This window comes from Gigantopelta aegis, chromosome 4, assembly GCF_016097555.1.
Source record: "Gigantopelta aegis isolate Gae_Host chromosome 4, Gae_host_genome, whole genome shotgun sequence".
Taxonomy (NCBI): Eukaryota; Metazoa; Mollusca; class Gastropoda; order Neomphalida; family Peltospiridae; genus Gigantopelta; species Gigantopelta aegis.
Genome location: NC_054702.1, coordinates 44,085,129 through 44,111,541, shown reverse-complemented (window position 1 = coordinate 44,111,541; position 26,413 = coordinate 44,085,129). Strand labels below are relative to the sequence as shown.

The window sequence follows — 26,413 nt, the reverse complement described above, 5'->3', positions numbered from 1 at the left end:
TTAGGAATGGATGTACATGTAGTTAATGATAAATAAACTGAAAACAAAGGTGTCTGGCTTTAATTCAGGTTAGATCTGGCTACATTGGAATGATGGCAAGATGACTGTCAGTATATTTATATTATATCACCTTTTAAAAATTATTATTATCAACTAAAATAATTTATGTACCATAAACCAGTATGAAACAAATAAATCAATTATATGTATTTATTATATGCACATGTCCAAACTACATGTACATCACTGTAAATGTTTGTCCGTCAAGTTACAAAGAGTATGTTAAATTATTACGGTTTTGATTATTAAAGTTTAAAGTCTGTTTTGGTTTTAGAGCACAGTAATTTATTAATCATCAGCAAATAGATGTCAAATATTTGGTCATTTTTCATATTAAATCTAAGAAGAAACCTGATACTTTCCCCTATTAATTTTTCTGGGTTAATAATGTGTCCCACATATTTTTTCATTAACCTTTTTTAAAATACTAGTAAATGAAGGCATTTTGGTTGTTGGGGTTTTTGTTGGGTTTTTTTTTAGGTAGAACAAAGTTGAAATTACAAACAGAATAGCAAAACAATAAATGTTATATATACTGAATAATGAAAATAAATAAATCCAGAAAAGTGCACAACAGTTAAAACAAAAATTAATAGAAAAACACAGGAATTTGTTAACAAATTTCTACCTTATTCTAGATGCCACATTTTTAGGAATATGCATCACTTTGTGTTCATTCATATCGAATATGAAAACCACCACTTAATAGAATCATGAGCTAACAACAAATAGATAAACTTAACCCCAGTTTCAAATGACATTAACATTAAACCGATTATTTATAGATACAGCCTACAGTATACAGTATGCAAGAAAAATAGTCAAAGTGAAGCCCTAAATACAGAAATAGCTGATAACTTTAATTAATTAACATGGGATTCAAATGAAAGTGTTTCAGAATAGATAATATTATAAAAGCAGGGACACAGAACAAACTGAGCACATTCAAGATGGGATTTAGTTCAGTAGATAGAGTGCTCGCCTGAAGTTTTGTAGTCATAGGATCAAACCTTGGCAGACCCATTGGGGTTTTCTCATCCCAACTAGTACTTGACTGATATCAAAAGTTATAGTATGTGCTGTCCCGTCTCTGGTAAGTGTATATAAAAGATAAAAATACAGCAGGTTTTCTCTGAAGACTCATGATTCCTATAATTGATAATATTATTAATTACATGTATAACCAATGTTCACAAATGGTGTTGTTCAACAACAAAAACAAACTTTAACTTTTCCTTGACATTCTTAAAAAAATTATTTTTTTAAATCAAAGAGTTCTCAAGAGGAGATAATTTAAAAATATGATCTCCCTTCTTCTCTTTTATGAAATAAATTATGCTGACTTACCAGGTTGTTCAGTCTCTTGATTGACACTATAAATGAACTTGAATCTCCTGCCTTTGCAGCAAAACAGTAAAGCCATGACAACATGTTTGCAACTTTTGTTGCATTAATTAGTACCAATATGTCACTACGAATAACAGAACCTTCAAGATAGGAAGAAAAATATGTAACAGCTAGATGAGCACAGGTAGGTGACAGGCACACTGGTAAATATCAGGTAAGCCAGGTGAAGCAGATTAGCCAGTGACCAATGACACAGTCCCAGGTAAAACAATAGCGTATCTGGAGACAGTGTAGCTTACACATTACCTGATAGCTTATCACTCACTGAACTGCCCCCATTACACGACTAATCAGCCCATGCAGACATAGGATGAAGATAATTGCACAGAGCATGGTACATCAAACCAGTCTTGCTTGTGCAGAGGTTGAGCTGTCGACCAGCAGTCAGGCTAATAGGTTCAGGGTTTGCACCCCGGTACCTGCTCCAACCCAGAGTGAGTTTGAATGGCTCAGTGCCAGACCAATTAATACACCAACTTCTCTCTGACTAACCACAAACCATTAAAATTCCCACTGTCCTGGACAGACAGCCCAGATAGCTAAAATGAGCACCCAGGATAGCACACTTGAACCTTCACTGGGCATAATGGATGGCAGAATATTAATTCATTTTAACTTATTTTCGTGCTTACATCTAATTACGGTTCAAGCACGCTGTCCTGGGCACACACCTCAGCTATCTGGCTGTCTGTCCTGGACAATGGGTTAGTTGTTAGTAGTTAGTGAGAGAGAAGGGGGTGTAGTGGTCTTAAACCTACCCACTGAGTCGTTAAAACTCGCTCTGGGTGGGAGTCGGTACCGGGCTGCGAACCCTGTACCTACCAGACTTATGTCCACTGAGTCGTTAAAACTCGCTCTGGGTGGGAGTCGGTACCGGGCTGCGAACCCAGTACCTACCAGCCGTATGTCCACTGAGTCGTTAAAACTCGCTCTGGGTGGGAGTCGGTACCGGGCTGCGAACACAGTACCCACCAGCCTTATGTCCAATGGCTTAACCACGACAACACCAAGGCTAGCAGAGTATTAAGGTGCAGTTGGTTTCCTCTTACACTAAACCAATACTGAAAATTATATTCTTACCGTAATTTCACGCATATAGCCCGCTGCACTGGATAAGCCGCATTAGGTAATAAATGGTTATTGTGTAAAAAAGATGATCAGATAGCCCGCTCCGACACATAGCCCGCATTACCATACCATGCTTTTGTTTTTTATTTTGTCTCAACACCGCATTTGGCAATAAATGGTTATTGAATAAACAAAAATTATTGTATAACACGCAGCAGTAGATAAGCCTCAGGGAACAATTTTCAATGTTTTAACACATATAGCCCGTGGGCTATACACGTGAAATTACGGTAATTCTGGGTGTGTTGGAAAAATACTTACGGAAATAATACCAACTTATTTAGTTTTATTCCATTGTGATGAATATAAAGTAAGTGTTCAACTAAATTAATATTAGTCCTAAAACTGGATATCATTGTTTGATATGCCACCAATCCACCAAATTTATTTTCATCTTAGTCATACCTTTAAGTTCATGTTTAAAAATCTGAAAAAAATATGACCAGTTTTAATTCTGAATTAATTGTTAAACTAATTAAGGGGGTGGGACATCAGTGGATCCAATGAGCTATTTCTCGTTCCAGCCAGTGCACCATAAATGGTACCGGTATATATATATATATCAAAAGCTGTGGTGTGTGCTATCCTGTCTGTGGGATGGTGCATATAAAAAATCCTTTGCTACATGTACCAATGGGAATTGTGTTTTTTTTCTCTTAGACTGTCAGAATTACCAAAAGTTTGACATGTAACAGTCAATAACTAATAAATCAATATGTTCTAGTGGTGGTGTTAAATAAAACAGACTTTTTTTGTTAAAGTAATTCATTAAAATGCCCGTCTGCCTCACTCATGGGTTTTAAAATAAGTTCCACATACATGGTGTGTTTTTCTACATTCACGCATGCAGTGCATAACATACTGGGTGGAATAACGTTTATCAAGTCAATAAGGGCAAACTAAACAAAAACAATTTTTCTTATAGTGACATTTACCATATTCCACAACACTACAGACATTAATAGCAATAACTTGCCATAATTTCTCATAGATAAAATGAACAAAAGTTGTATTGGCAAAAAGTCAGGGAGGGTCATTCATTGTCTATTTTGGCACTTTGTAGTTGACATTTTTTTTACTGTAGCAATCATTTAAAATAAAAATAATTGATAGTTCGAATATTTTATTATTAATCTACATACTATTTAAAGTGCTGATTATTTGTGTTGCTAATACTTATTGTTCAGCTGAAGGCTAGTTTCTGTATGCTGATCTTGATGATGTGTACTATAAATACAGCAAATCTGTAATACGACTTATTTAATTTAGAACTTAACCTGTATGTAATATAATAGGAAAACAAATAAACATCATACAATCTCCTATCGTAGGTAAATAATAACTGCATCCATTAATACATATTTATAGTAGCTATACTACTCACAACAATTTAAGGAACACATAAAATTGATACATACGATTCAAGTTTAATGCTAATAATATACCAGTTAAGATAGCACATTAGTTAAGTCACAGGTTTTATATAGCACTAGAAAGTGCTGACTTCATATTTCAGAAAGGGGTTCCAACTCACAGGACTGCATTATTTGTCCTTTCCTTTCTTGGTATTCCGGTACCAGTATATAACATACACACTTTACTCATACTTTGAATGTTTGTCCCATGAAAAATTAAGTACCACTTTTTAATATGCATAATTATATATAGGGAATAACTGGTTACTGTCTTAAAGTATCAGTTTTATCCTGTGAAGGTTAGAATAGTGAATGCAACAAGGTTCTGCCAATCTGCATTCGCCATTCGACCTCAGCAGGATAAAAAGTAAAGTTTGTTTTATTTAACGACGCCACTAGAGCACATTGATTTTTTATCTTATCATCGGCTATTGGACGTCAAACATATGGTCATTCTGACACTGTTTTTTAGAGGAAACCCGCTGTCGCCACATAGGCTACTCTTTTTATGACAGGCAGCAAGGGATCTTTTATTTGCGCTTCCCACAGGCAGGATAGCACAAACCATGGCCTTTGTTGAACCAGTTATGGATCACTGGTCAGTGCAAGTGGTTTACACCTACCCATTGAGCCTTGCGGAGCACTCACTCAGGGTTTGGGCCGGTATCTGGATTAAAAATCCCATGCCTCGACTGGGATCCGAACCCAGTACCTACCAGCCTGTAGACCGATGGCCTAACCACGACGCCACCGAGGCCGGTCAGCAGGATAAAGTCAATGTCTTAAGACAGTAACCAGTTATTTCTTTTATCCTGCAATCCTACAGAAATAGCCGGAAAATCATTATTTATTCCATTTTTGTGTACACAAATAGAGTATCATTAACATAGCGAGGCTTTTGCCGTATGACGTCATACAAGATACATGACATCATATTTTGTAAGTCGCTAGCTACATTCTGTCACATTAAAAAAAAGAGTTTCTAAACTCTAATTCATAAATAAATATACAAGTTTTGTATTGTTATCATAAAACTAAAAGTTATTTGTATTTGCTGTATCCGGTACTTAAACAAATGATTTAACGAGTATGTTTATTGAAAATCTAGTCTAAAATACTCTAGTTGAGTCGGGGTTATGTCACGTGACCTATATTTTTGGTCGGTGACCGAAAATATAGAGATTTATCTAAACATCATATCTTGCCAATGTATACAGTGATTGCAGGATATATATGTGTTGTGTGTTCTACATGTACTACATGCATAGTATGGGTGTCTGAATGTTTGTTCTGTGTTCTACATGCTTGGTATGGGTGTCTGAATGTTTGTTGTATGTACTACATGCATGGTATGGATGTCTGAATGTTTGTTGTATGTACTACATACACAGTAGGGATGTCTGAATGTTTGCTGTATGTACTACATGCTTGGTATGGATGTCTGAATGTTTGCTGTATGTACTACATGCTTGGTATGGATGTCTGAATGTTTACTGTATGTACTACATGCTTGGTATGGATGTCTGAATGTTTGCTGTATGTACTACATGCATGGTATGGGTGACTGAATATTTGCTATATGTACTACATGCATGGTAGGGATGTTTGAATGTTTGTTCTGTGTTCTACATGCATGGTAGAGATGTCTGAATGTTTGCTGTATGTACTACATGCATGGTAGGGGTGTCTGAATGTTTGTTGTATGTACTTACGTGCATGGTAGGGATGTCTGAATGTTTGCTGTGTGTACTACATACATGGTATGGGTGTCTGAATGTTTGTTATATGTACTACATGCATGGTAAGGGTGTCTGAATGTTTGTTATATGTACTACATGTGTGGTAAGGGTGTCTGAATGTTTGCTGTATGTACTACATGCTTGGTATGGATGTCTGAATGTTTGCTGTATGTACTACATGCTTGGTATGGGTGTCTGAATGTTTGCTGTATGTACTACATGCATGGTATGGATGTCTGAATGTTTGTTGTATGTACTACATACACAGTAGGGATGTCTGAATGTTTGCTGTATGTACTACATGCTTGGTATGGATGTCTGAATGTTTGTTGTATGTACTACATACACAGTAGGGATGTCTGAATGTTTGTTGTATGTACTACATGCATGGTATGGATGTCTGAATGTTTGTTGTATGTACTACATACACAGTAGGGATGTCTGAATGTTTGCTGTATGTACTACATGCTTGGTATGGATGTCTGAATATTTGCTATATGTACTACATGCATGGTAGGGATGTTTGAATGTTTGTTCTGTGTTCTACATGCATGGTAGAGATGTCTGAATGTTTGCTGTATGTACTACATGCATGGTAGGGGTGTCTGAATGTTTGTTGTATGTACTTACGTGCATGGTAGGGATGTCTGAATGTTTGCTGTGTGTACTACATACATGGTATGGGTGTCTGAATGTTTGTTATATGTACTACATGCATGGTAAGGGTGTCTGAATGTTTGTTATATGTACTACATGTGTGGTAAGGGTGTCTGAATGTTTGCTGTATGTACTACATGCTTGGTATGGATGTCTGAATGTTTGCTGTATGTACTACATGCTTGGTATGGGTGTCTGAATGTTTGCTGTATGTACTACATGCATGGTATGGATGTCTGAATGTTTGTTGTATGTACTACATACACAGTAGGGATGTCTGAATGTTTGCTGTATGTACTACATGCTTGGTATGGATGTCTGAATGTTTGTTGTATGTACTACATACACAGTAGGGATGTCTGAATGTTTGTTGTATGTACTACATGCATGGTATGGATGTCTGAATGTTTGTTGTATGTACTACATACACAGTAGGGATGTCTGAATGTTTGCTGTATGTACTACATGCTTGGTATGGATGTCTGAATGTTTGCTGTATGTACTACATACACAGTAGGGATGTCTGAATGTTTGCTGTATGTACTACATGCTTGGTATGGATGTCTGAATGTTTACTGTATGTACTACATGCTTGGTATGGATGTCTGAATGTTTGCTGTATGTACTACATGCATGGTATGGGTGACTGAATATTTGCTATATGTACTACATGCATGGTAGGGATGTTTGAATGTTTGTTCTGTGTTCTACATGCATGGTAGAGATGTCTGAATGTTTGCTGTATGTACTACATGCATGGTAGGGGTGTCTGAATGTTTGTTGTATGTACTTACGTGCATGGTAGGGATGTCTGAATGTTTGCTGTGTGTACTACATACATGGTATGGGTGTCTGAATGTTTGTTATATGTACTACATGCATGGTAAGGGTGTCTGAATGTTTGTTATATGTACTACATGTGTGGTAAGGGTGTCTGAATGTTTGTTGTATGAACTACATACACAGTAGGGATGTCTGAATGTTTGCTGCATGTACTACATGCTTGGTATGGGTGTCTGAATGTATGCTGTATGTACTACCTGCACAGTAGGGATGTCTGAATGTTTGCTGTATGTACTACATGCATGGTAGAGATGTCTGAATGTTTGTTCTGTGTTCTACATGCATAGTAGAGATGTCTGAATGTTTGCTGTATGTACTACATGCATGGTAGGGGTGTCTGAATGTTTGTTGTATGTACTACATGCATGGTAGGGGTGTCTGAATGTTTGTTGTATGTACTACATACACAGTAGGGATGTCTGAATGTTTGCTGTATGTACTACATGCTTGGTATGGATGTCTGAATGTTTACTGTATGTACTACATGCTTGGTATGGATGTCTGAATGTTTGCTGTATGTACTACATGCTTGGTATGGGTGACTGAATATTTGCTATATGTACTACATGCATGGTAGGGATGTTTGAATGTTTGTTCTGTGTTCTACATGCATGGTAGAGATGTCTGAATGTTTGCTGTATGTACTACATGCATGGTAGGGGTGTCTGAATGTTTGTTGTATGTACTTACGTGCATGGTAGGGATGTCTGAATGTTTGCTGTGTGTACTACATACATGGTATGGGTGTCTGAATGTTTGTTATATGTACTACATGCATGGTAAGGGTGTCTGAATGTTTGTTATATGTACTACATGTGTGGTAAGGGTGTCTGAATGTTTGTTGTATGAACTACATGCACAGTAGGGATGTCTGGTCTGAATGTTTGCTGCATGTACTACATGTGTGGTATGGGTGTCTGAATGTATGCTGTATATACTACCTGCACAGTAGGGATGTCTGAATGTTTGCTGTATGTACTACATGCATGGTAGGGATGTCTGAATGTTTGTTCTGTGTTCTACATGCATAGTAGAGATGTCTGAATGTTTGCTGTATGTACTACATGCATGGTAGGGGTGTCTGAATGTTTGTTGTATGTACTACGTGCATGGTAGGGGTGTCTGAATGTTTGCTGTATGTACTACATGCATGGTAGGGGTGTCTGAATGTTTGTTGTATGTACTTACGTGCATGGTAGGGATGTCTGAATGTTTGTTATATGTACTACATGTGTGGTATGGGTGTCTGAATGTTTGCTGTATGTACTACATGCATGGTAGAGATGTCTGAATGTTTGCTATATGTACTACATGCATGGTAGGGATGTCTGAATGTTTGCTGTATGTACTACATGTGGGGTGTCTGAATGTTTGCTGTATGTACTACATGCGGGGTGTCTGAATGTTTGCTGTATGTACTACATGCGGGGTGTCTGAATGTTTGCTGTATGTACAACATGTGGGGTGTCTGAATGTTTGCTGTATGTACTACATGCATGGTGTCTGAATTTTTGCTGTATGTACTACATGTGGGGTGTCTGAATGTTTGCTGTATGTACTACATGCGGAGTGTCTGAATGTTTGCTGTATGTACTACATGCATGGTAGGGATGTCTGAATGTTTGCTGTATGTACTACATGTGGGGTGTCTGAATGTTTGCTGTATGTACTACATGCGGAGTGTCTGAATGTTTTCTGTATGTATGACATGGGTGTCTGAATATTTGTTGTATGTACCAATTAAAAATAACAAAAGTATTTTATAATTATACAACATATTAAGCTAAACTATTTATGCTGTAAGCCAAATAATGTACAAGTAGGTTTTATCATATATACCCTACTCACACTTAATTGTATCACCAAATTATAAATATAGTTTGTCAGATAACACAGAGTGTCACTGGTGATTAGAAATCTCTATCAGCTGATTGTAATGTGCACCCATTTAATCAGGATCTGTTTTGAACATTTTCCAAGAAATAAATGTAAACAAAAATATAAATGACCATAAATACAAATACAGTAATAGGGTGGGTAGATGAAAAAGATGTGCACGTCTTAATGAAAAGTATGAAATTTGGTTTTGAAATAAATTAACCGGATCCAAATTTACATTGAAACAGATGATTTGGGCAATGCTATTAGCTCAAAGTTGCAATTTGTTGGGGTGGGTTTTTTTTGGGGGGAGGGGTATTCTGGTAATAATATGCAAAATATGTCAGTTTTAAAATTATTTTGCTTCCATTTACATTTGGATTCAACATAAGACCCGTAAATACCAAATTTCGGGGGGGGGTTCAGATGTGCTCATCTTGACTCAAATTTGTCACCTACATGTGTATTTGCCATACCATAGGTTTAACTTTACCAAAATATTTGTTTAGTACATGTACGTCAGTCATATAATCTTGCAATTTATTTCATTGATATTCTGTGTTACTAGCTGGTAGATAGTCACTATTAGGAAACTCATTGCCTGTCTGTATAAATATATAAATAATTTTATTATTTTAAAAATACGACAAAGTTTAAACTTTGTTTTTGTTTAACGACATCATTAGAGCACATTGATTTATTAATCATCAGCTATTGAATCAACATTTGGTAATTTTGACATTAGTACTAAGGGACCTTTTGTATGCACCATCCCACAGAAATCTGATATATACCAGTCATGATGCACTGGCTAGAACAAGAAATAACCTAATGGGACAACCGATGGGGATCAATCCTAGACTGACCACGCATCAGTTGAGCTCTTTACCACTGGACTACATCCTGCCCTCCCAGGTGTGTACTGCACTGTGTCGTGCACTGTGTCTATGTCAGACAAGGAAAGGGACACTTTACCACTGGGCTACATCCTGCCTGCCCAGGTGTGTACTGCACTGTGTCTATGTCAGACAAGGAAAGGGACACTTTACCACTGGACTACAACCTGCCCTCCCAGGTGTGTACTGCACTGTGTCTATGTCAGACAAGGAAAGGGACACTTTACCACTGGACTACACCCTGCCCTCCCAGGTGTGTACTGCACTGTGTCTATGTCAGACAAGGAAAGGGACACTTTACCACTGGACTACATCCTGCCCTCCCAGGTGTGTACTGCACTGTGTCGTGCACTGTGTCTATGTCAGACAAGGAAAGGGACACTTTACCACTGGGCTACATCCTGCCTGCCCAGGTGTGTACTGCACTGTGTCTATGTCAGAAAAGGAAAGGGACACTTTACCACTGGACTATTTCCTGCCCTCCCAGGTGTGTACTGCACTGTGTTTATGTCAGACAAGGAAAGGGACACTTTACCACTGGACTACATCCTGCCCTCCCAGGTGTGTACTGCACTGTGTCTATGTCAGACAAGGAAAGGGACACTTTACCACTGGACTACACCCTGCCCTCCCAGGTGTGTACTGCACTGTGTCTATGTCAGACAAGGAAAGGGACACTTTACCACTGGACTACATCCTGCCCTCCCAGGTGTGTACTGCACTGTGTCTATGTCAGACAAGGAAAGGGACACTTTACCACTGGACTACTTCCTGCCCTCCCAGGTGTGTACTGCACTGTGTCTATGTCAGACAAGGAAAGGGACACTTTACCACTGGACTACACCCTGCCCTCCCAGGTGTGTACTGCACTGTGTCTATGGCAGACAAGGAAAGGGACACTTTACCACTGGACTACATCCTGCCCTCCCAGGTGTGTACTGCACTGTGTCTATGTCAGACAAGGAAAGGGACACTTTACCACTGGACTACATCCTGCCCTCCCAGGTGTGTACTGCACTGTGTCTATGTCAGACAAGGAAAGGGACACTTTACCACTGGACTACATCCTGCCCTCCCAGGTGTGTACTGCACTGTGTCTATGTCAGACAAGGAAAGGGACACTTTACCACTGGACTACATCCTGCCCTCCCAGGTGTGTACTGCACTGTGTCTGTGTCAGCCAAGGAAAGGGACACTTTACCACTGGACTACATCCTGCCCTCCCAGGTGTGTACTGCACTGTGTCTATGTCAGACAAGGAAAGGGACACTTTACCACTGGACTACTTCCTGCCCTCCCAGGTGTGTACTGCACTGTGTCTATGTCAGACAAGGAAAGGGACACTTTACCACTGGACTACACCCTGCCCTCCCAGGTGTGTACTGCACTGTGTCTATGTCAGACAAGGAAAGGGACACTTTACCACTGGACTACATCCTGCCCTCCCAGGTGTGTACTGCACTGTGTCTATGTCAGACAAGGAAAGGGACACTTTACCACTGGACTACATCCTGCCCTCCCAGGTGTGTACTGCACTGTGTCTATGTCAGACAAGGAAAGGGACACTTTACCACTGGACTACACCCTGCCCTCCCAGGTGTGTACTGCACTGTGTCTATGTCAGACAAGGAAAGGGACACTTTACCACTGGACTACACCCTGCCCTCCCAGGTGTGTACTGCACTGTGTCTATGTCAGACAAGGAAAGGGACACTTTACCACTGGACTACACCCTGCCCTCCCAGGTGTGTACTGCACTGTGTCTATGTCAGACAAGGAAAGGGACACTTTACCACTGGACTACACCCTGCCCTCCCAGGTGTGTACTGCACTGTGTCTATGGCAGACAAGGAAAGGGACACTTTACCACTGGACTACATCCTGCCCTCCCAGGTGTGTACTGCACTGTGTCTATGTCAGACAAGGAAAGGGACACTTTACCACTGGACTACATCCTGCCCTCCCAGGTGTGTACTGCACTGTGTCTATGTCAGACAAGGAAAGGGACACTTTACCACTGGACTACACCCTGCCCTCCCAGGTGTGTACTGCACTGTGTCTATGTCAGACAAGGAAAGGGACACTTTACCACTGGACTACACCCTGCCCTCCCAGGTGTGTACTGCACTGTGTCTATGTCAGACAAGGAAAGGGACACTTTACCACTGGACTACACCCTGCCCTCCCAGGTGTGTACTGCACTGTGTCTATGTCAGACAAGGAAAGGGACACTTTACCACTGGACTACACCCTGCCCTCCCAGGTGTGTACTGCACTGTGTCTATGGCAGACAAGGAAAGGGACACTTTACCACTGGACTACATCCTGCCCTCCCAGGTGTGTACTGCACTGTGTCTATGGCAGACAAGGAAAGGGACACTTTTCCATTTGGACTACATTGAGTTCATATACCTGTACCCTGTATATACAAAAGATGACAGTAGTGTAGTATCTTTAGTACACAATAATTATGTGAGTGACAAATTCTTATACATTACACATCATCACATATTATATCTGACAATACATGAAAGTTATGACTCAAGTAACTTACTGGTGTAGTTAATTTCCGAATACACTCAAAGCAATGACCGGAAGGCATGTAGTGCTGATGTGCAAGTCTCAAGTCTTTAATGGCCATGAGGCATGTAGTGCTGATGTGCAAGTCTCAAGTCTTTAATGGCCAGGAGGCATGGAGTGATGATGTGTAAGTCTCAAGTCTTTAATGGCCAGGAGGCATGTAGTGCTGATGTGTAAGTCTCAAGTCTTTAATGGCTAGGAGGCATAGAGTGATGATGTTTAAGTCTCAAGTCTTTAATGGTCAGGAGGCATAGAGTGGTGATGTTTAAGTCTCAAGTCTTTAATGGTCAGGAGGCATGGAGTGATGATGTTTAAGTCTCAAGTCTTTAATGGTCAGGAGGCATAGAGTGATGATGTGTAAGTCTCAAGTCTTTAATGGCCAGGAGGCATGCAGTGATGATGTGTAAGTATCAAGTCTTTAATGGCCAGGAGGCATGGAGTGATGATGTGTAAGTCTCAAGTCTTTAATGGCCAGGAGGCATTGAGTGATGATGTGTAAGTCTCAAGTCTTTAATGGCCAGGAGGCATGGAGTGATGATGTGTAAGTCTCAAGTCTTTAATGGCCAGGAGGCATGGAGTGATGATGTGTAAGTCTCAAGTCTTTAATGGCCAGGAGGCATGGAGTGATGATGTGTAAGTCTCAAGTCTTTAAAGGCCAGGAGGCATGGAGTGCTGATGTGTAAGTCTCAAGTCTGTAATGGTCAGGAGGCATGGAGTGATGATGTGAATGTCTCAAGTCTTTAATCACCAGAAGGCATGGAGTGATGATGTTTAAGTCTCAAGTCTTTAAAGGCCAGGAGGCATGGAGTGATGATGTTTAAGTCTCAAGTCTTTAAAGGCCAGGAGGCATGGAGTGATGATGTGTAAGTCTCAAGTCTTTAATGGCCAGGAGGCATGGAGTGATGATGTGTAAGTCTCAAGTCTTTAATGGTCAGGAGGCATGGAGTGATGATGTGTAAGTATGAGTGATGATGTATAAGTCTCAAGTCTTTAATGGCCAGGAGGCATGGAGTGATGATGTGTAAGTCTCAAGTCTTTAATGGCCAGGAGGCATGGAGTGATGATGTGTAAGTATGAGTGATGATGTATAAGTCTCAAGTCTTTAATGGCCAGGAGGCATGGAGTGATGATGTGTAAGTATCAAGTCTTTAATGGCCATGAGGCATGTAGTGCTGATGTGCAAGTTTCAAGTCTTTAAAGGCCAGGAGGCATGGAGTGCTGATGTGCATGTCTCAAGTCTTTAATGGCCAGGAGCCATCATAATTGGAATCACCTGGCCAGGCAAAATCTCATGATGTTTTTAATAGCCCTATATGTCTAGTCAATGAATTACTGTGATATCCTTTTGTAAGGAGTAGCTTTTGGTTGATATCACTTGTAAACATAATGAGGTGAGGACAAATTCTTGTCAAATATTTATGGACAGGAGAAACAAAATGTATCATAACTATTAGTATCAAATATCTCTGCACCCATGCCACCTAAGCTTGCAATTTTTTAGTCTAACATACATTTTTAATTAGTAATAGTAATAAAAGCAGTTATATCTTCAAAATATCACTAGATGGATTAATTTTATAAAAGGAACAAAATATACAGATGCATTATTGAGAGAAAAAATCTGCAATGTCTATTGTGATCTTTTCGCAATGGTATCATTCTGTTCTAGATCGTCTTTAAAAGGACAAATTATAAGGTATTCAATTTATTCATTAAATATTTCCTTGGAAACAAAGAATATAGTTTAGTCATGGCATATTCAGACTTTTGCATGCATGCATATTTGCTCAAGGCTTTGGAAGCCAAAGGTATGGTATTCTACACAAGAACCCAGCTCTGGCTGTCTTTATCAGAAATAAAACCCACTCATCTGAAGTGGGTACATTTTGAGTGCTGCAGTAGAGCTTCCTGGGCAGGTGGAATGGTTTCCATTGTCTTTCTTGTCTGGTAGTACAACACATTCCTTGCTTCATTAACATGTTTCAGGTCTCTGGTCTTATCATACAAGATAACTATGAAATATTCCAGAAGTTGGAAGTATGGAGAATCTGTTTTTACTTTGGCATACGGGTTGATCGACATGTAGGTAAAGGCAAGAGTCACATCAGTGTAACAGGTCCATGCACCCTAAGCTGTTTTTGTACCTTTTCCTAAGAAAACAGAGGTAGAGTCACATACTGTGAAGTTGTGGAAGAGATGCATAGTGTCTTTTCCTCACTTTTCTCTTATAAATTATTTGATGCTTTTCATGATGAATGTATCCTATACCATATTAAGTCGTTTGGAATGTTCTGTGTTGTATGGAAAACAGACTCAGTTATCATACTCATCAAATGTGAAGTATCTGGTAAGAAAACAATTTCAGGAAACGGCTGATTTTTTTTTTACATAATTCAGTCAGCAAGAACATTTTGTATCTTTCACCACCAAAATTGCTATTGTAGACTACTGCATAACAAAGACAAGTAAATACTCATTACATTTGGTGCCAAAGATATTTTTTGAGGACAACATATTTTATTTACGGTTATATGGCGTCGGACACATGGTTACGGATCACACAGATATTGAGAGAGGAAACCCGCTGTTGCCACTTTATGGGCTACTCTTTTCGATTAGCAGCAAGGGATCTTTTATATGCACCATCCCACAGACAGGATAGGACATACCATGGCCTTTGATATACCAGTTGTGGAGCACTGGCTGGAACGAGAAATAGCCCAATAGGCCCACCGACGGGAATCGATCCTAGATTGATTGCACATCAGGCGAGCACTGTACCACTTAGCTACGTCCTGCCCTGTACTACAAGAATGCAGAATGCCATTGTGAATAGTTGTGTCAACTGGCTGGTGTTCATTATTAACAATGATGAGCTTGTCATCCTAACTGGCACATTGCATCAGTTGATTACTTTTGATCAAAATGTGACCATTTGGGTTTCCTTTGGTAGTTTTTATTAGTGATGTTCCAATAATCGATTATAATAGAAAATTAATCGACTGTCTCTTATGGTGTGATGATCAATTATAAAAATCCATAATCGTTTGTGTGGGAAAATGTTAACTAACTGTTCCTCGAGTTTAGATAACACTGATGTAAATGTATAGTGGTTTGGGTTTGTTTTCATGTGCACATAAAGAACAATTATATTAAATAGTTATTAAAGGTAAAATTGGTCATTTGCAGGGTGCACACGACAATAGGTGCATGGCCCTTATAATTCAAAGCCTTCTTATGGGCCATACATTTCTAACCGATTTTGTTTTCGACAGTTGATCGATTGCTGCCAACCGATTATAACTGATGATCAATGATGAAATCCCAAGCCATTCCCATCACTACTTTATATATCATCATATCAGTGGTACACATGACATCCTCAGATCGTGGTTAAAGACAACTCCCTGGGTCTGCCTCTCTTTCACCACCTTACATGATGTGACTACCTCTGCTTTCTTTGGAAGGAGTAAAATGACAGCTTGGAACTCTGATGTGTGACTACCTACATAGTGCTCAATGCTGGGGCCAAATCAGATACAAATTTCCCACACTTGGAATGTTTCACCGCTATCTTGTGTGATAAGACCAAAAACCTGGGATATAGTAACGAAACAAAGAACATGTTGTACTGCCTGAAAAGAAAGACAATGGAAACCATTTCCTTCACTCAGGATGCCCCAGTTCCAATCTGATTAAAATTAGCTCTACTAGTCTACCAGTAGATCTAACAGCATTGCATGGACTCCCATGTCCAGGTGACATTTCATCTATAAATAACAATTTAAATGTCGACCAATTACACTTCACCTTTTATAGTGTTATTCGGGAGCATACAAATTCTAAAAATATCGGGCGAGACTATTTATGCAATAGGAAAATTTGTTGGTCTATTTCAACATTAAAAAACAGGGGGAAAAGTGCTGTAATAAACTCTGGATTGTATACTAGTATAAACAGATTTTATGGCTATACCATCACAGTTTTGTTTTTCGTCTTGAAACAAATTTTATATAAAATTTTATATTGAAATTAGTTTCCAGCATACTTCATAATTCACCCGAATCATTTTGTATACCCTCGGCATAATCCCGAATGTTTTCAAATTCTTTTCAAATCACTGGCATGATTTTACAAGTAAGTCTTTGACTGGTCGAATGAAAGGTCAACTGGACATAAGCTCCAAAGGGGCGCTGTTCGATCCACAGGTGATAGTAATTAACCAGTGGAGCTAATTTTAATTAGATTGCCCCCACTTCAGTACTCAAAATGACTTGTCACTAAGCTGGAATATGGTTCACTAGTGAACAGCGTGAACAAAATGACTTGTCACTAAGCTGGAATATGGTTCACTAGTGAACAGCGTGAACAGCGTGAACAAAATGACTTGTCACTAAGCTGGAATATGGTTCACTAGTGAACAGCGTGAACAAAATGACTTGTCACTAAGCTGGAATATGGTTCACTAGTGAACAGCGTGAACAAAATGACTTGTCACTAAGCTGGAATATGGTTCACTAGTGAACAGCGTGAACAAAATGCACCCACTCCAAGATATTTTAATAATGACAGCCACTGTTGGGTTCTTGTAAGTGATACTCTACCTGTGGCCTCCAAAACCTGCAGAGAATTGGTCAAGTGTGGGTCCAAGATTGTGAGTGGACAAGACAATAGATGTGCATGCAAAAAGGCCTGTTGCAAGTGGACTGATCAGTTTATTTGTTACTCTGAGAAGTAAAATTAAGTTCTTGCTTGTGTTGTGGTGTATGAAATCAGTAAACCATCTTGAATGATATAGATTCCCCTACATATTGCAATTCTTAATTGGATTAAATTTTGCCAGTGACTACATTAAATTGTCTCTTTCCAAGTAAAGTGTTCATGAACAGGTTGATTGCTGCGTACTAAGGTTTTTTTTAATAAAGCAAAAAGCTGGTAAACCTCAAAATAATATACGGTTTATATATATAATTTTATGGTATCTTAGGCAAATGATGTTCTGAATTATATAATTGCATTCCTAGTCCGGCCACCCCCCACCCCAATGTAAGTTTGATAAAAACCGTTATCATCTTCCCAGTATATGTATTTATTCATTTTGTAAATCAGTAAATCAGTTAATACTACAAATGATTTTCAAGGCAGTTTTTACAGTGATGGCATGTAAAAAGTATGACATCACAATCATTCTAAGAGCTGATTGTAGGTCACATGATAAATTGTTTTTAACATGACATCTGACATCAATGGCTACTTTTGGAAGTGTTTCGAGTCATTTTTAGACAGAGATAAATTTTGACACTGATAACAAAATGTGATATTTTAAATATTGTTTAAAAAATACTAAACTTTAAACGGTTTTAAAATACATTGCTATACTTTGACACATCAGGTATTAAAATGAACCTATTTCTATGTTTTCAATTTTCAGTTCCACTTTTTTGTTACTCTACATAAAATCTTAAAAATAAGAAAACATAATTACCCCGTCAAAACAACAAACAGAAAACCAAAAAACCCTAAATAAACCCGCAATTTGTCCTCAAAATATTTTCAGTTTCAATAAGCAAAAAATCCATATAAACAAGTATTTTGAGAGTACTTTTAAAGCAATGCATGTCCCCTATCGGGCTGAACAAATTTTTATATCTCCTAAATTCAAGGGCCATAACTCTGTTATAAATGAGTAAATTGACATAAAAGTTAAACTTGATCTGTAACACTACATGATAAAGCTACACATATATTCAAAATTTTATCCCATTATCTTCAGGCATTGTAAAAAACAAAAACAAAAAAACAAACAACTCATTTTCATATCTCCCAAGTTCAAGGGCCATAACTCTGTGAAAAATGGGTAAATAGCTATGAAACTCAAACTTTATTTGTAACAGAATATAATAAAGCTATACACATAGTTTCAGCTTAAAATCTTGTGCATTAAAAAAAAAAAGGTTCAAGGGCCATAACTCTGTCAAAAATGGGTAAATTGTCATTAAAGTCAAACTTGATCTCTAACAGTACATGATAAAGCTATATACAAGAGTTTAGCTAAATATCTCAAGGCATTGTGAAAACCCCCCCACCCAGAAAACTATATGTGAGATGGACAGTCAGTAAGGCGGACAGAAAGACGGAGATGAAACCTATTGTCCCCTCTGGTTGGACCAGTAGGGGAATAAAAAGATCCCTTCCCCCTAGTCACAACAAAAACAGTTTTTCTCTTTTCAAAAATCTCAGTATCAATAAGCAAACTGTTTTACCCTTTTATATTTGTATTTATTACCCAGCAGACACTCAAAATGGGGAAAATAAAAATCATAATTTTTCACTGAGAAATTATTATGCATTGGTTTAACTTGCCCTACTTGTAATAAAATGGTAGTTTAATGCAATTCATTATAGATTTTTTTTTTCTCACAGAATATATAGAACTTTGGGTTTTAAAACTCATCTGTGAACTATGAATAAAATACAAAGTTAAAGCAATACCCAGAACAGTAAAGTAGTTTACGTCATTTCTGTATACATGGACGTGTAGCCGATGTAGGCTATATTGAAAATAAAGGCTTTTTAAAAAAAACCCAAATAGTTGGGGTAATAAATAGAACAACAAATTCAGTACCAGTTACTATCAACTTTATGTCCCTCGTGAAATAATTTTCACTCTGAACATAAATTTGATAATAACTATTAACTTGTTTATTATCCTTTATATTTTACAATATATGTAAAAGAGGAGTTACAATGAACAGTGTATTGTGGCATCATCAAAGAAGGTAAAAAAAAAAGCTTTATAAAGACAAGTGGGGTTATGATAATATTTTAACATTATAATATATAATACAGCATTATAATATAAACATTTTCCAGTGCCTTGAATGATACTGTTACATATTCCAGAATAGAGCTTGGTATGCTTCGGTTCCCTGTTAAAGTGAAATATACTAATGGTGAACGGTAGAGTTTGATCGGCACCGTTATACAGAGTAAAAGAATGTGACAGACATACATGTATTTCACAGCAGGATAAACTTCAAATGACTTTAAACTTTCTGGTCTTACATATATATTTTTTTAATTTACAATCCTATAGTCTTTGCACATCTAGGGGAAAGAGCACAGAAATGAGAAAATCCTGTTTCATTTTGATAGTACCACAGTAGTGTACATCCTCAATGTAATGATGTCAAAATCAGTGCGGGTAATGGTGTTGATTTGGGCAATCATGTGAAAACCCCTTTAGTTTAATATTCTCTGTGAATCAGCCCAGGTACATGTAAGTGGAGTCTACACCATACTAACACATCATCTCTTTCATCTGCAGATTAACTCTGTATACAGAACCGTACAAGGAAAGGGTATCAGAATATTTCTGGAAGAAGGAAATGTTTTATTTAACAAAGCACTTAACACATTTTATTTATGGTTATATGGCGTCAGACATATCGTTAAGGACCACACAGATACTGAAGAAGGAAACCCGTTGTCGCCACTTCATGGGCTACTCTTTCCGATTAGCAGCAAGGGATCTTTTATATGCACCATCCCATAGACAGGATAACACATACCACGGCCTTTGATGTACCAGTCGTGGTGCATTGGCTGGAGCGAGAAATAGCCCAATGGGCCCAGCAACGGGGATTGATCCCACACCGACCGCGCATCAAGCGAGCGCTTTACCACTGGGCTACATCCCAGCCAGAATATCTCTGGAATGCATTCAGTTCTGAGAAAGAAAGCTAATGAACGCACGCTTGTTAGCTTGGCTTATATTCATCCCTTTTAAAATTTACATCCAAATGTAGGTAGTTAAATAAATGTACCAACACAACAAACTGTAGTAATTGCTTGTTTCGATTTTAAAAAGGTTACTCTCCAACCACCATAACCACCTACATACAAGTCAGGTATTAGCTATTATCATAAGATACAGAACCAAAACTGTTTTTAGCTGAGTTAAAAAAAAATTGTTGGAGATTGTCTAGTTTCGCATAAATTGGTAAACACATGGGACCCTGGTTACATATAAAATGTTGTGGGAATAACATTTACAATCCCATACTTATATTATTTACATGTAGGTTACAAAGCATCAATGAAAAAATTGTAAATTTGTAAAAAGCAATAGTTGTTGGTATTAATGAATAATTAACTGAACACTTAAATTTCAGTCTTAGGCATTTAACAAGAAAAGAGTAGCCCATGAAGTAGTGACAGCGGGTTTCCTCTCTCAATATTTGTGTGGTCGTTAACCATATGTCTGACGCCATATAACCATAAATAAAATGTGATGAGTGCATCGTTAAATAAAATATTTCCTTCCTTCCTTCCTTCCTTCCTTAGCAAGAAGCTGAAATCAACCTCAACAACTCTGAAGACTGCCCACCCCATCTCTATTGTTGCGGTCTGTCGAGGTGTCTGTGCAGAGTTCTAACAGTAATTGATCTACATGTATGTATATTTTAAACTGAGTTAAATTTATATATAAATTGTAGCATGAGCTGTTTTTATTCCAGTGTTTAGCTGGAAAAAAGATACATTTTCATATTGATATATAAATACTCTGTAAATTACTACTATAATTAATTTTAGGTAAAACCTTTTCATTGTCGCTAGCAAAAATCCCAGTTGACTAAAATTTTGGCTACAGCAATTTTTTATCAAGGGTGAGCCCTGCTATAAAATTAACAGCATTGAAATGGGTGAAAAGAGACACTAATTGTTTATTTACATAAAACAAGTGTGAAAAGAAACTAATAGCTATGATCTTGAACTGCTTCCATATTTGAAGTATTTGCTTTCTGTTTAAAATCTGACAAGCAAACATTGTTTTTCACTTAACTTACCAAAATGAATTTGAAGTTTTGTTATTTTTCAGGTTGTTTGTACCCACTGATGTCTGGGCCAAAGAACCATTTGGTGTGCTACAAAGTTCTCTAGCAACAAGCCAATTAACAAAAAGACAGAACTTGAGTGATTTTTTTTATAGGTTTGGCAACAGTGATCTAATAATTCTGCCATATCCAAGGTGTGGAAATACCCCGGAGGAGATCACATTGATCGTAGCAAGTTACTACTTAAACAAAACACTGAACTTTTGAGCATGTTTTATTTTTCTCCCTTGAATGAAAGACTGAAGTTTTTAGAGTGTTATAATTTACCTCATTTGAAAAAAACCCTGATCTTTTATGTGTTATAATTTACAGAAATATAACGTATATTCAGATATCCCTGCAGCATACAGAAATGTATTTACACAGTCATCCCTGCAGTAAACAGAAAGATAATGTGTATTCAGATATCCTGCTGTACACAGAAAGATGTTTACTATCATCCCTGCAGTATAGAGAAATATAATGTGTATTTAGATATTACTGCAGCATACAGAAATGTTTACTCAGTCATTCCTGCAGCATAGAAAAAATATAATGTGTATTCAGATATACCTGATGTACACAGAACGAAGTTTGCTACATCACTGGAAGAAAACATGTGAATATGTATCAGTTATTATTTAAGTCAGTGAACCAGTCAGATAATTGAATGTATTACTTCTTACAAATATATTTTATCACAGAGAAATTCCAAGAATCTCTGCATAATTAATTTAGATGTGCAGAGCCAAAAATTAACAACAGTTCCCAGTAGATCTGGGTAGTTTTTATCCGTTAAAACACACAATCAATTCTAACACCCAGCATCCAGTAGACCAGGGTCCTAATTCACTAAACTCTCGTAACTTTGCGATCTCGCAGTGCAATGCTAAACCACTTGCAAAGAGGATACTTTGTTGTCTAGCAGAACCTAAGAGACCCTTGTGAATTAGGCCCCTGGGTAGTTTTTATGAGTTAAAACACACAATCAATTCTAACACCCAACAACCTGTGGAATCTGTTTTCTATAGAGTTACTTACCAATGAGAGGATAAAATGTCCCCTCTTTTGTCCCTGTCAGCACCCATAGCTGATAGTCCTTCTGTTCGGTTTCCTAAACGAAAAAGAAAGAAAGAAATGTTTTATTTAATGACACACTCAACACATTTTAACTATGGCTCTATGGCATCAGATGTGGGCAGGAAATAGCCCAATGGTAAAGTGCCTGCCAGATGCGCGGTCGGTGTGGAATCGATCCCCATTGGTGTGCCCATTGGGCTATTTCTCATTCCACGACTGGTATATCAAAGGCCATGGTATGTGCTATCCTGTCTGTGGGATGGTGGTACAGCGCTTACTTGATCTAGGATCGATTCCCATTAGTGGGCCCATTGGGCTATTTTTCGTTCCAGCCAGTGCTCCACAACTGGTGTAAAAAGGCCCTGGAATGTACTATCTTGTCTGTGGGATATAAAAGATTTCTTGCTACTAATGAATTTTTTTTCCTGTCATGGACGAAGGAGCCGGCGGCCTAGGCCGGCGCTTGCGCCCACGACAGGTGTGCACTACAACAGCTTGTTCTGAATGTGCACGTAAAACCCTATGACCATGACCAATGAAAAAATGTAGTGGGTTTCCTGTCTAAGACTATATGTCAAAATTATCAAATGTTTGACATCCAATAGCCGATGATTAATAAATCAATGTGCTCTAGTGGTGTTGTTTAACAGAACAAAACAAACTATGGTGTCAGACCTACAGTTATGGACCACAGAGATTGTTTGTTTAATAACTGATTTTATTATTATTAATAAAAGGAATATTTCTTTAACCGTGTACACATTGTACTATAGAAGGAAATGTTTTAATTAAAGATGCACTCAACACATTTTATTTACAGTTATATGGTGTCAGGCATATGGTTAAGGACCACACAGATATTGAGAGTGGAAACCCGCTGCTGTCACTTCATGAGCTACTCTTTTTTGATTAGCAGCAAGGGATCTTTTATATGCACCATCCCACAGACAGGATAACACATACCACAGCCTTTGATATACCAGTCGTGATGTACTGGTTGGAGCGAGAAATAGCCCAATGGGCCCACTGACGGGGATCGATCTCAGACCAACCGTGCATCAAGCGTACACTTTACCACTGGGCTACGTCTCGCCTTCACATTGTACTATAGTGTAATGTGGTTGATTATGAATGCAATGAGGTTTAAATCGGGGGTTCGGTATATTACCAAGTACATGTATTTTAAGCCAAATTTCTTTACTTTACAAGAATTATAAGAAATTAAATGTCTTACCTACCATAAATTGATTCTAAACTGATTCTATGTTGCTCAACGTTGCATTCAAAGATGTTAGACAATATAATTAAATTTTAATTACTTTCATAAAAGAAATAGTTCCAGCCTGTAATACTCTTTTGTTATAAATGCTTGGATTGGTTCAATTTTGCACTACTTTTGGCAGTGCTTAGAAAACACAATAGACTGTTTCAGATGTTTTCTTTATTTCAAATTAATAAAATAGCTGTTTAGATTATCTAATAATGCTGAATCAGTAAATGTTATTAATTGTTTAAATTTGTTTACAGTTTAATGTATAAAACCCTAATAAAATCTATTTGCAGAAATGGGATTTCTCTTAGGTATTTCATGAATTGGGATTTCTCTTAGGCCTATTTCATGAATTGGGATTTCTCTTAGGTATTTCATGAATTGGGATTTCTCTTAGGTATTTCATGAATTGGGATTTCTCTTAGGCCTATTTCATGAATTGGGATTTATCTTAGGTATTTCATGAATTGGGATTTCTCTTAGGTATTTCATGAATTGGGATTTCTCTTAGGCCTATTTCATGAATTGGGATTTCTCTTAGGCCTATTTCATGAATTGGGATTTCTCTTAGGTATTTCATGAATTGGGATTTCTCTTACGTATTTCATGAATTGGGATTTCTTAGGTATTTCATGAATTGGGATTTCTCTTAGGCCTATTTCATGAATTGGGATTTCTCTTAGGTATTTCATGAATTGAGATTTCTCTTAGGCCTATTTCATGAATTAATTTCTCTTGGGCCTATTTCATGAATTAATTTCTTGAAGAAGCCATTTTATTTCATTTCATTTCAACTTATTTTCATGGTTATATCCAATTAAGGTTAACGTATGCTGTCCTGGGCATACACCTCAGCTATATGGGCTGTCTGTCCAGCACAGTGGGTTAGTTGTTAGTGGTTAGTGAGAGAGACAAGAGGTTGTAATGGTCTTACACCTATCCACTGAGTCATTAAAACTCGCTCTGGGTGGGAGCTGGTACCAGGCTGCGAACCCTGTACCTATGGCTTAACCACGACACCACCGAGGCTGGTAGCCGTTTCATTGGTATTTCACAGTATGTTTTATTGATGAAACAATTCAATATAACCCCAAGTAATACCAAGTTTTGTTGGTATAGGATTTAAATGGAGCTACATGTAAATGTGAAAAAGTAACAATGGTGCTAAATGCAAAACTTGATGCCATAGCCTCTGGCAAAACCGTAATATGTTTATCTCACCTTTTGACTTTTTTTAAAGTTTGTTTTTGTTTTAACGACACCACTAGAGCACATTGATTTATTAATCATCAGCTATTGGATGTCATACATTTGGTAATTTTGACATATAGTCTTAGAGACGAAACCCGCTACATTTTTCTGTTAGTAGCATGGGATCTTTCATATGCACCATACCACAGACAGGATAGCATATACCACGGCCTTTAATATACCAGTCATGGTACACTGGCTGGAACGAAAAATAGCCCAATGGGCCCACCAAAGTGGATTGATCCCAAACCGACCACGCATCAAGTGAGCGCTTTACCACTGGCTTACGTCCCGCACCTCGCCTTTTGACTTAGTCAAGATGAGATAATACATAATATAGATTGATAATAACCAGGACTATTGGATATTTAATTTTGTTAAGATATTTTTTTATTTTTTTTATATGGTGTAATCACCACTTATATACCGTATTTATGTTCACACAAAAGTTTGCCATGTTGTTTTGTTTTTGATTTATAACCAGATGAAGCTAAATGAAATAACAGACAATCCTTATAATTAAATTTAAATCATACTTATTAATAAAATCACAAATAGCATATTTTGTTTTGAATATTTTTGTTTGTTTTAGAACAATAACACTCAATAATACAAAGCATCAATATAAAGTGATGTCAGTTGACATTCCCTGATGACATAATTTTTATGTTTGAGAAATAAACAAACTCGCATTGGACCAATCAGGTGATTTTAAATTGTAATGAATATAACAGAAATTTAATTATAAATGATTGACTGAAAGAAAGTATATTTCATAGTATTTTAAATATTACTTTTTCATTAACATCCCCCACCCCCCCCCCCCCACCCCCCGAAGTATCTCTCAATCATTTAATGATCTATTCCCCACACACACACACACACCTAGGGGTTACCTATGTTTGTTTCCTATTTACTCCTTCAAGTAAAACACTTTGCAAAATGTTAGCTACATTTGCCCCAGATTTTTATATCTTTTTTAAAGGATCATTCTTATTTTGGTTACTAATATATCTTGAAACCACACACACATTTTTTTTAATGCTTTAAATTATCGAAACCAAAACTCATAAAATTTGGTATTAATATAGGGACATATATGTTATAATGAATGTGTGGATCTTATTTGTTTGTGTATAGTGAGCACATTCAGTTACACACACTATATATCAATAGTTTTACAATTTTCTGTTTGGATTTTATCCGATGATTTTTCAAAAACAAGTTTAATGGTATTAACTAACAAATAACAAGGGCTCTTTTACAATGCACAAAGAGATCTGAATGGTTAAAGAATATGACAAACATTTTTTATGGCCACAAAGAACGCCTT

General features: G+C 37.6%; 1 protein-coding gene across 2 annotated transcripts in view; it reads right to left on the bottom strand.

Moving 5' to 3' along the window:
- LOC121370590 overlaps window positions 1-26,413 on the bottom strand; it is a 304,206-nt gene that overhangs the window by 45,387 nt on the left and 232,406 nt on the right. For both annotated transcript variants that reach the window (XM_041495912.1, XM_041495913.1), the window contains one exon: window positions 22,521-22,593. In XM_041495912.1, the coding sequence (XP_041351846.1) occupies window positions 22,521-22,593 (73 nt within the window). The remainder of the gene's footprint in view (window positions 1-22,520; window positions 22,594-26,413) is intronic.